This window comes from Genypterus blacodes, unplaced genomic scaffold, assembly GCF_046128005.1.
Source record: "Genypterus blacodes isolate CSIRO-AG114 ecotype Tasmania unplaced genomic scaffold, CSIRO-AGI_Gbla_v1 ptg000111l_1, whole genome shotgun sequence".
In the NCBI taxonomy this organism is placed as follows: Eukaryota; Metazoa; Chordata; class Actinopteri; order Ophidiiformes; family Ophidiidae; genus Genypterus; species Genypterus blacodes.
This window is the reverse complement of record NW_027466915.1, coordinates 3,447,579-3,460,044: the sequence shown is the minus strand read 5'-3', so window position 1 is coordinate 3,460,044 and position 12,466 is coordinate 3,447,579. Positions and strand designations below refer to the sequence as shown.

The 12,466-nt window shown below is 44.1% G+C and overlaps 1 protein-coding gene across 1 annotated transcript in view; it reads left to right on the top strand.

Annotated features, from left to right (window-relative positions):
- Positions 1-12,466, top strand: part of robo3 (roundabout, axon guidance receptor, homolog 3 (Drosophila)) — a 137,962-nt gene that overhangs the window by 90,294 nt on the left and 35,202 nt on the right. The window contains exons 3-5 of the mRNA XM_076161282.1: positions 8,609-8,766; positions 9,773-9,893; positions 11,426-11,564. Of these exons, the coding sequence (XP_076017397.1) occupies positions 8,609-8,766; positions 9,773-9,893; positions 11,426-11,564 (418 nt within the window). The remainder of the gene's footprint in view (positions 1-8,608; positions 8,767-9,772; positions 9,894-11,425; positions 11,565-12,466) is intronic.

Below are 12,466 nucleotides of genomic sequence, written 5' to 3'. Positions count from 1 at the left end.
ATTTGCCTTCATAACAAAGAGTCGTGGGGCTCGGGGATGCATCTCTGCACACATCCCTATAGGATATATGTCAGTTTCTATTAAAGAGGGGACCTGTGCCGTGCAACAACTGTATGCTCGAAATATGTGACGAGTTTCAAAATAAACTTAAGTCGTTTCATTTTACGATGTCATTTATAGAGCTTTGACGGAAACCTATAATTTCATTAGCCTGTCTACATAAAGTAGCAGTGGCAGAAACATTAACCAATAAATAGGCAGCTCGCCTCATTCATTTGATCGATTGGACATGGATCGATCACTAAAAAAGCTTTCACCTTGACTGTACTCCATCTTTGATATTGTTCCTGTGCCGAGGTCACGAGCCTTTGCTGTTCATCATCATGCCCCATAAAGATTCTAAAGATAGGCGGTAATACATCTTAAATACAGCTTTTTGATAATGTGATATTATTGATCGCTGTAAGAAAATTGTTTTTTTCCTTGCTCCTAACCACAGGAAGGTCAGAGGTCAGGGTCACGCTACAGAACAGCACCCTGGAGGTAGTAAGGTATTAGTGTTTTTGCTCACAGATAGTTCAGCTGCTTTTGCTCTCTGTCTCTCAAAACGGGATGCTACCTTGTGGCGTCTTCTCTCTTTCTTGTAGACAAATCAAAGCCCGGAGTTAACAAGCTTGGCAGCTGAAATGTTCAATCCCCTCAAGTCTGACCGTTCCCAAACTATGCTCTGAGTTTGCTCTTCCGGCCATCAGGGGTCTGGGAGAGTTGTGTGTAGCCGATCAGGCGTTACAGAGATGAAAAACAAGGATGGAAAATTGGGCAAAAACACGCAGACCCACCCACATACCCCCACACACACACACACACACACACACACACACACACACAAGCCTAACATGCCATGCTAGGGGGAGTTTGCTGTGGATTAACCTTGGGGTTGCTGGGTGGGTGAGCACAGCCGGAGCACGAGCACCGGCATGGAATTGGGATGAAAACCTACTGCTGAGCCAGGCATAGGTGAACACATGCCACGGGAGGAAAGATTGGAAGGATTTGCTCTCCGAATGAGAACGCTTGCGTGTATGTGGGTGTGAGTGTGTGTGTGAGTGTATGTATGCTGTCTATTTTTGTGACTGTGCAGACCTGGAGCTTTTGCTTATTTGTTTACAGTACCCAGTACCAGGGGAAGGTGTTGGAGGCTGGGGTGTGTCGGGCAAGGGTGGGGGGCGGGGAGGGGGTAAAGTCTTCTCACAGCGAGAAGACTTTGCCTGCCAAGTTGTATTTTAACACAGGGCTCCCCCCTCTTAAATTAAAATATGGCTATTTCAATCAAAAACTGGCCTGGCATGCCTCAAGCTTGTGCTGCACTGTTTGTGTATGCGCACACACAACACACGTGTTTGGGGTTGGGAAGGTTAGCCAAGGCACATAATAGCTCTCTGGACACACATAGAGTTCACATAGTGTAGCGTTTGGCTCATTACCGGAAGAAGTAATGTACTCCCCGTCGCTCGTTAATCATGTCACAAACCACATTATTACTTTACTTAATAGCGTTGTTGATTCACACATTACTCCTGAGGTGCAATATTTCTGTTGCACCCCTTGTTAATTCCACACTAACCTTCCAAAAAATCAGCTATGAAATAATGAAAGTGTTGTTGTGTGTTTTATGAGAGCAGCTGGAAACTCTTTTCGGTTGTTTTGTATTTCAGCTTCGGTTTTGTATTTTTCAGGGCGTGAGAGTCAAAGTAAAACCTAATGAATATCAAGTGTTACAGTGCTGAGAGCGGAACCACAGGTTGTATTTTTCATTTTCCGCCAAATCACACTTTGAATCCTTTGCATGGCTGAAAAGCTGCAGATGGAGCATTCATGTCCTCTCCATCGCCTCCATTAAAATCAATCTTTTTGAGAGCAGTTATGATTTGTAAAGGGTGTGTGTGTGTGTATATATAGTTCTATTTAAAGCATAAACCCACAAGACATAATCTCGTCACGTGATTTGAGCTCCGTGCTAACAGGGTGCCCGCAAGTTGGCCTCATCATCCTCAACCTCTGTGCTGCAGCCTGTTTATGGGCCATGTGGTTCATTATAACATACACACACTTACACACACAGACACAGACACACACACACACAGATCAACCCCTCCCATGAGCGCGCCCCTGTTCCCTCCAGTGTCTGTGTTGCTGATAATGAGTGCCTTCTGCACCGTCCCGTCGCTGCACGTGGGACCCTCGTTCATATCGCCTGCAGCCTGCGCCACTACCAAATCCCCCACACCCCCCCACACACTCTTCCACAGCCCCCCCCCCCCCCCCCCCCCCAAACCACCCGCTGCCCTACCCCTCACTCCCCTCGCCTAATACATCAGGGTGTGACAAGACACTGGGCCGGGGCATTTACGAGCAGCCTCTGAAGCAGCGAAACGTCACACCTTGACAGATAAGCTCATCTATGTGTTTTCTCACCATCACACACACACACACACGCACACACACACCCCTACCCTTTCACACTGACTTCTCATATTGCGGTCAGCCTCAAGTTTTATCACCTAATTTGATATTTGGTTAGTATTTTGCTGGTAGCGGCGGTCACAGCCTATTTCATGGCGTCATAAACAGTATCAAAACGCACCGTGAATGCCAAATCAAAAACAATTTTCTCTTGTTTGTCTGGCCGTTTTGTTGTAAAAAGCTTTATCTATGCTAATAATGAGTTTATAATCTGCCTGCAATGAATCACGTTGACTTGTGGATTTAATTTCAGTGTTATCAGAGCCTACTTGACATATAATGGGTTTTTCCTGAGGTTTGCCCTGAGAAATGCCTCGGCTTTGACATAATGGTAATTGGTACCACTGAGAATTTGTGTCAGTGTCTGAGCTGCACTTATAGAATCAATTTGGCAAACACTGCAATGTTCAGTCCAGCCGATCGCTGGCATTATTTTAATTTGAATACTTGATCCGACAGAAAAGGCTTTTTACAAAAAAAGAGATGGGACGATGGCCGACTGAATCCTTGTTCATCTATGAGCTCAACCTGTAGGGTCAGGAGAGGATTTTTTTGCGCTTATGCGAGGAAGTCATTTTTCACGCGCCTGTCATCACGGCGAGCTGCACCAGCTGCTACTCAACCATCGGCTCAGGTTTTTTGGAGGCAGCATGGGTGGTTTGGGGAAGATCCAGTCCAAGGTTGGGGGGGGTGTGTGTCAGTGGGCGGTGTTTGGGTGGGGGGTGGGGATGAGGTCAGGGCAGCTGTTGTGGCTGCTAAATGGACTCAGCTGACGGCAGACTAAATGAGCACTGCCACACCGGCCGACACGCCGAGCCACAAAGGAGAATGAGGGGAGTCAATTTGAGGGACAAGGCGTTAGACGTTGATGAACAAGTTACATGCGTGTGATTGTGCTACGCTGAGGGTGGTGTGTGTGTGTGTGTGTGTGTGTGTGTGTGTGTGTGTGTGTGTGTGTGTGTGTGTGTGTGTGCATGTCAAAGTGGAGAGCAGCAGTGCAGCTTGGGCTAAGGTGACCCTTTGCGGACGGCGTAATTGAAATGGCCCGTCGCTGTGACTCCCATTCATTCATTTAGCTTTAGTGCCAGCTCAATATCGCTGTTGGCCATATGAGCTTTTCCACAAACCTAAACCATGTTATGTCATTTACTCAGGACCATAAACTACTCTCAGCCCAAAGAGCCACATGACAGTACCATGAAAAAAAGGAATTGCTCTTTAAGCCAAAGTCGTTTTTTATAAAGGGGACATTTCAAGTCATCTGTCAAAAAGTGTTGCTACAGGAATATTTTTAAGTGTGTGTGTTGATCAGCCTGTGTGTGTGTATGGGACTCAACTTTATGGTGGATGCAGACAGTGTTAGTATATTTGCTGCTACAGCTGCCGTGCAGCAGATCTGTGCGAGTGTCTGTTCTTGTATTTGTGCAGGGTGGGTGGGTAGGGTGTGGGTGCTTAACGGCAACGTGGACATCTGTCTCCAACTGTGAGCTACCCCCCAAACTCCCAACCCCATCCTCTCTAAAACCTGTCATCACCGAAGACACACACACACACACACACACACACACCAATATCCTGTGCAGGCCGTTTCATGGTGGCGTAATGGTTGATAGGGATCAGAGGGGTCCAATCTGGATAATGAGAGTGGTTGATGGAAGGTGGCTTCGGATGGGGGGCCCCTTTTGGGCCCGAGGGCCTGGATAGATATTGCCTTGGGGAACACACTCTCGAGTGAACAGGCGCGGCGTGTTCATGTGTGTCTAAGCAGCCTTGATAAAGGGATAAGAAGGATGGATGTACTTGGGAGAAAGGATGAAAACATCTGTGTGTGCGTTAGTGTATGTGTGTGTGTGTGTGTGTGGGTGTCTCTGTGTTGCATGTTCAGTCACACATTTGTTCACACTGGAGGAGATTGCTCCATGGTGGGACAAGATGTGAGACGACGGATTGACAGATGACCAGCTCAGTCCCCACAGCAGAGCCTGAACCCAGGTCTCCCTCTGTCTCTGCCAATCTCCCTGTCTCGCTCTCTGCTGAGGGACCATCCTTCATTCTCTCTTTGCATTCAGAATATTTATTCTGGAGGGGATGCTGTCAGACGCACACGCAAGCACACACACTTGCATGGTCCTTGGAACATTAACGGCAACGATAAAAGTCATCTAATTAAAAGTGGGCCTGAGCCCCGAGGTATTTTTTTACGTCCAATTAAATGCTAAAATGATACCCTAATATACAGCAGGGTCCTGATACCTAGTGAGTGTTTTCAATCACACAAGCCTAGTGGTGTTTGGTTTCATGAATAACACACCTTGTGTTGCACACAGCAAGAAGCTTGTGGGATGTTTTGTTTTATTTTCACACTGACTCACTTGGCTGTAATTAAGCAGTTCCTAGATTCATTTGTGTAAACTGATAAATGCAGTCTGAGCAGGTGTCATTTGTTTTTCTAGTGTGACTATTGTGTTTGTCACCATATGGGAAAGGAAACGGCTTTAATTAGGAAGATACAGCTTGGCGGTTTTCAAAAGCTAGTCAGCAAACACATATTTTTCGCATTCAGTGACATAAGTCTGCCTCACATCTCTATGGACAAGCTGTGTGTTTACCTGGTGTGTGTTCAGCTTTGCATATGTCCGGCGGTGTGTGCTGTATCCGTTACTGCGTGTGTGTAGGTCTGCTCTGATTAAAGCATGCCGTTAAGACCCAGTGGTGGGGATTACTCCAGCTTTGTTGAAGGGGTTTGAAGAAAGGGTCAAAGTGCACCCTCTTAATATGGGCCCCCAAGGGCTGTGTGGGTAATTGCCGGTGCCTAATAAACTTCGGGAGACCCTCTTTTGCTTAAATCTGGTTAGTTTGGGGTGGCAGAATGGTAAAGATCAGTGAGCCCCTGGAGCCATCCTCTCAGATTGGCGTGTGACAGGTCAGTGCTTCAGTCCCCATGGTATGAGAACTCAGACTCGGGGTGCAGTCAACCATCATTTTTCTCTCCCTGTGTTGCGTGACAGTGCAGGTTCCTAAACAATTTAGTCTGGCTTTTCTAATCTCGTGTGCATAGTGATGAGGAAACAGCGGGGCAGCAGGTATAGATAACGTCAGGGGTGTGGTTTGGCATATCATTCCAGGATTGGAGCACCGGTGGGATTTGGAATGCCCCCAATTGCTCTGCAGCTAAGTAATTGGCCTTCAGGATACGAGTCTAACCAGAACCATAAGTGATCGTTTTGTTCCTGTAAGAAATGCAGGTAAACTAGGCGCTTTTGTGGCCTTTCAACAGCCAATGATGAATCATGTCAACATGTAAATGTCTACTTGTATTTTATCAGAGCAGAAGCAAGTAGAAGCTCTGTTACCTAATGAGGAAATGAATAATATCCACCTCTCTCCTTAAACACTCATGTGCCTGTCTTGTGTGACCTTGATTACAAACAAAACCGGCTGATATATCGCCTCACATACACACTCCCCACACACACGCCCTCATTCAAAAGGGGACAGCCACGCTATCTTTGACAACGAGAGAAATGAGCCTTTGCTGCATCCCGCTTGACACTGCGATACAATGAATTTTCCCCCACAAGCCCAGGTATCCCAGATAACGCAATCGTCCCCAGACATCCCAATGTCAGAGAGCTCACATGGATGGATGGATGGACGGATAGATGTATGGATGCTGGTGATAATGGTAATGTCCCTGGGCTTTGTTGGCCTGTCTGTGCTGTCATTAGTAGCGGGGCGTCATTAATCAGAAGAGGCAGTGACCCTCCCCTGCTGGCCTGTGACATTACAGCGACATTGGTGCTACGTTTCACCAATGTGAACTGGCATAGTCCAAACGCATATGTACTGTACGTCCACAGGTACACACACTTGCACACACAGATGCCCCCCCACACACACTTTCATCCTTTAGCTGCACTGTAGCATGGGTCAGATCTACAGCATGTATGTATACATGAATACATTATATACTACTACTACTACTACTGCTACTACTACTACTCAAAATAATAATAATAATAATAATAATAATAATACATTTTGTTTCTATAGGGAAATGACTTAAAAAAACGTTAAAAACAACAATCGACAGCAAAATGAGGGAAATAATGCATGGAAATATGATAAAAAGACATTTGAGGGATGTTTTGAAGCAGAGGAGTACGGATACGTCTGATTTGTATGTGGAGAGAGTTCCAGAGGGAGGGGACAGTCATTGGAGAAGAACCTGTTTCCCCAGGGTGGGCGTTTGGTCCTATTGGGGTTTGAACAAGCACCTTCTATAAAAAAAACTCCTGAATCATCCCCATTAGTTACTAAACTCAGAATTTCACTCAACCCTAACTGTAATTCTTTGCCCTTCTCAGAATGGTGCAGTACTGTATTTAATCCAAAAACGTAAGTAAATGAAAGTGGAGGCAATGACTCAAAATGGTGGGAAATAAATCATAAATGTGTTTAGTCATTGTAACGCCAGTACTTGTAATTATTTCCACCCTTGGCCCTGAATGTGTAAATGTCAGCTGCTGTTAACATATTTCGCTTAGGGACTATTAGGAGAATGAAGGGAAAGAAGGTGTCTGGTTCACCCCACAGACCACTAATTACTCAGCTGTGAACAGAGTGCTGTTAGTACAATGTGCTACAATCATGGAGACGGTTGAATAAAGATTAAATGGTTACTTTTACAAGTGTTAGCACGTTCACCTGTAAAATAAGATTTTTAAGTTTTTTGTCCTTGGTGGCTAATATTTTATGAATCCTTATCCGGCAGTTTTATAAGAAGGATGGAAAGTTTGTGCTTTGAAACCGATTGTGGAGAAATCCTTGACAACTTTTTTAGCAGACATGTTCAAAATGGTCTCAAGTGCCTTCTGCGTACATTAACACACCAGTTTCTGATGAGACTCACACTTTTTATGGGAAAGTAATTGATTGCTTAGAATGAATGTCTTTGCACACAAAGATTTGAATGGGTGCATGAGTAGAATTTGAGTTTATCAGATAATTTATTGATATACTGACTGATGAAAGTGCTGTAATCTAAGCAAATCATTCACGCTAATCTCTTGCATCAATTAATCATGCACAGAATCCTTGTGTGTCAGAATTTCATTTCTAGCTTCAAAGGGGACTTTGAGCCGTCGTTGAGGTAAAATTTGAAAAGGCCTCAAGCTCAGCTTTGGAAATTTCTTGGTAAATGCCTAGGAGAGATTTTTGGGATGGTCTCTTTTTAAGATGGGCAAAGCTGGATTTCAGGCAGACACTTGAGACACATAGGAATATCATTGACTCATCTCCCTGGTTTAAGTAGCTAGAATGCCTTTGTAAATCCCCGGAATGGCTTAGACCTGAGTTCTAGCCTGCAGGCCAACATAGCTTTGGCCTCCCCGGGTAGACTTGTGTTTGTCAGTACATCACCCCACCACTACCAAACCCCTGATCCACACCTGTAATGTGAGAGGCCACAGAGCTCTGGAGACTGAAGTGAGAGGGGAAGTCCAATGCCTTCAGGTATCAAACAAGAACAGTGGGTCATAGTGGGATGCATTTGGAAGTAGGGGGGAGAAGGAGGGGGAGAGTGACTGGAGACAAATCTTCATTGTGTTCTGATTGGACAAAAACAGTCCGAAAATGGTTCCATGGCGTTGTGATAGTTGATTAATCTTCCTTGATTTTTTGAATGTGACCTGGTCTCAAAACATACAGTATCTAAGTGATTTTACACGTGTATTTGTCAAGGGAGTTTGTGTGGTGGCCAGGATTGAATTATTCAACTACTTTGTGTGAGTCAGCTACAAACAGCTTTCATTATTGATGAGCTGCGACGCCACACGCAAGACACAGAGTCAATGAAGACCTTAGGGACATGCACTCACCACTGTAAAGTCAGTCATATCAATAGTGAATGTGATGTGATTGTTCAGCGTAGTAAAGTGAAGTAAAGGGATGTTTCGTCATGTTGAGGTCACAAGGACATCAGCAAGCTACACGAAGGAAGAGTCAGATAAAGTGACGCATCATCAACAAAGACGTTTAGTTTGAGTCTAACCATCTGTCTGTTTTTTTTCTCTACCCTGTGTAGTTTTGAGAGATGACTTCCGTCAGACGCCCAGTGATGTGGTGGTGGCTGCAGGTGAGCCGGCCGTCATGGAGTGTATCCCCCCGAGAGGCCATCCAGAGCCCACCATCTCCTGGAAGAGAAACAATATCCGGGTCAATGACCGCGATGAAAGGATCACTGTAAGTTGATGGCTGTTTTCCATGAAAATGCCAGAAAAGCGTCAGCACCTACAGAAAATCATTTTCCACATGAACCTTATGTCGCATTTTGATTTCTCGTACCTGCAGTTGGAGTTTTCCATAGATGGCCTTTAATAGTATAATATATAAGTCCACTTGTATCGCAAAAATAGCGTTTGATTTTTATCGTCTTGGAATCATTTGACTTAGGTTGAATCTTGATTATTTCACTTCTAGATTAAAGAATATACTTTATATATATACTGTATGTATATATGTATGTATGTGTGTAGGAATACAAATTACACATTATTGGCAACTGGTTCATTTTGTGCATTGTGGTGTTCGGCTCACGTGAGCTACTTTGCTTCATTTTTTAGCTCGTCCTCTGAATAATTTTGTGGTCATCAAGTGGCCAATCAATAATTTGTATTGCTATTGATGGAATGGAAATTGAGTTTTGATTATTGGAAGAGAATACCCAGATTAGGAATCAATGAAATGACATCAGTGCTGATAATTGAAAAGCAATGTTGTGATTGAATTACATTGATTGCTTTTTCAATGAATCCCTCAAGGGTGTTCATGTCAACAAACCTCATCTGTTAGAAAGTATATTGCCACACTAAACAACACAATGCATTACAATGAAGCTTATGGTGTGTGTGTGTGTGTGTGATGTGCACACCTACACACCAAAACCTGTTTCCAATGATGAATCAATGCAGATACAGATACATTTGAAGATGTTTCTATGGCGATCGGCCCCGGAGCTACACCCATAGTCAGGCTGCATACAAAGCAGCAGAGGAGCCATCTGTCATGACACTGACTGAAAAAGACGGAGTGGCTTCTGTCTCCACAAACATGCCTCAGTATCCCATTTCCCACCTATTCCCATTTGTCTCTTTCCTCCCTCTCACCCCTTCAACACCCATCCTCTTCCATCCTGCTCCCTTTCCCTTTTTATCCACCCCTCTGTTTTCTTCGCCCCCTTCATCTCCAGATCCGAGGAGGGAAGTTGATGATTTCTAACACCAGGAAGAGTGACGCTGGCATGTATGTGTGTGTCGGAACCAACATGGTCGGTGAAAAAGACAGCGACCCTGCTGAACTGGTGGTGTTTGGTGAGTTATTGTTGCTCTCATTGAATAACGGCATTTAAAACACAACATGTAAATAATGGCCATTCACACTCATCTCACAGTGATCAAATTACAAAGTGAAACAATGGCAAAAACAGATTGTAGGCATGGATATGACTTATGATTTATTTTGGATAATAGATTGGATAGCATGGCCATTCTGCCAAATACGTATAAGATAGTCTGATGTGTTACAGTGGTTGAAGACGATTGATGATGACAATTAAGTAGTGTTATTGGGACCACAATAATGCATATATAAAAGTGTAAAATAACACAAATCATTCTATCTTTTTATTATTCAAGATAGATACTGTTTTCAGCTTTCAGTGGGGCCTCTTTGCTTTCTTTCATCTAGGTTTTGTGTTTTTTTTCCCCTTCCTTGCCTTCCTTCTGTTGCTACTGGAGCAGAAGATGTGCGTTTCCCTCCTCACTGCCCTTTGCTCTGCCCTCCTGACCCGTCTGCTCCTCCTCTCTTTTGTTTCCGACTCCGCTCTCAGCAGCTTCATAAGTGCACTGAAAGCTTGTATCGATCCCAAGAAACAGATAGAAAATTGATATTTTCTTCTCTCCCCGCCACCCCCACCCCCCAACACACACCACACACACACACCAACCCTCCTCCCCCTCGCTGCCTCCCAGATGCTGTTTACAGCGCTGCAATTATAAACCTCGACCCAACACGAACCAAATTGAAACGGTGCATTAACTTTCTGCTTCATATCACCACCATCTGTGAGAAAGGGAGCAGTCAGAGAACATCTGCACGTATTGCTTCACGTTATCATTATTTGTAAAACTGATTATGATCATGATAAGAGCTGATGGATGTTTGTCTTGTTGGGCACATGTCTGCAGTATATTGGTTCTCCCACCTGTTTGTAAATAGAGAACAGAACTTTGTCAACCTGCTTCAGCTCTGTAAAAATATTTACCATGAAGTTTAAGTGTTGCAATTTGCAGGGTTTAATATCCACATTTGTTTTTCTCTGGTGGTCCCTATTTGTCTTTGTCTTATTTTAGTGGTTGCCACAGCAATCCAATCAACACTCATTAAAGTTTAATCAAAAATCCTAATCAGCAGAGATTTATCTGTATTTGAATGTGAATGGAACATCTCTGTCTCGATTAAGAGGAGGTAAGAAATCAGAAACACATAAACAAAACTGTGTGAGCTGTGGTGCAATGCAGCTGAGGTCCCCCTCCTCCACTTTTCCACACCATACTTGTCTCTGCACCTCCTTTCCTATTATTTTTCTTTCTATCACCTCGGTTTCTACTCTGCCTCTGTTTTAGAAGATGAGGCTGTTCTGCTCCTTTTTAAGTAAACTAACCTTTAAGGGTCACATCAAATGTTTGTCTGAGATTGGCCAAGCTCTCCCAGATTGGTCCAATCTTACATGAAAGCCAATCTTCCAAATGCTGACAAAGTCAAACACATAGAAGTTCATCTGCAATTTGGAAGTAGCTTGCATCTTAAGGGACTCTCATCTCCTCCCTGTCTTCAATTTCAGAACGGCCCATGTTTACCAAGCAGCCGGTGAACCAGGTGGTGTTGGCAGACGATACGGTGGACTTCTTTTGTGAGGTGCACGGAGATCCGACTCCAACTATTCGCTGGAAGAGAGAAGAGGGGGAGCTGCCCCGTGGGAGGTAAGGCTTCCACGACCTCATCATGATACTAACTCATAGACCAGGATTACACTGGATTTTAACTCCACCCATGTGTGTGTTGTTGACCACACACTCACATCTGTACTTGTGTCAATATTGAGGATTCAATCTGATATACATCTGAGGGAAATGGAAACAGAGACGGTGACAGTTGTGGTGAACTCATGTTCTAAAAGTGAAACAAACAGCGCTAGAGGCAACAATGGAGAGGGTGCAGAACCGGCTTCTTCTTCAAACTGTCAAAACTGGAACTGTCCTGTAATGTAAAGTTGACATTTCTGACGACACTTCAAATGAACGCATGATGTGCATTGTAGCCACTGTGCCCACTCGTATGCAACACTGAGTACGCTACTGGCCCTCCAACCCATTCTGGTTCTTAGACTGCTACTTGGCTTACTGTGTCTGTCTTAGTTATGTGATGAGTACATTCTCTCTGTATATGTTAAGTATATTCCCACAGCTTTCATTAAGGGCAACCTAATGTACATAAACAAAGAGTCTCTCCTGTGGAGTGCACCAGCTTCTGTTAATGTTTGAAAGTAATTAGCCCCATGCTGCTGCTGATACACGTCAATCCAAAGATTGAAATGACTGCTGACTCAAAAATCAGAATTCATTGCGCGTATGCAGCCGCGGCTTGTGTTGATAACTTCAACAAGGACATGGGCAATTATTCAAATAATAAAGACCACAATGACAAATGTGTTAAACAACTTTCCATGTGCCATTAGACTGTTTCTGTACTTTGTGTGTCTTTATTATTTGGTTGTGCATCACTGCAGTATTTGATTGGATGAAATCTTAATGATCCCCGTGAGGAAATTGGGTTTAACGTTTCCTTCCGTGAGCAGAATTATACTGCATAGGTTGACTCAGAT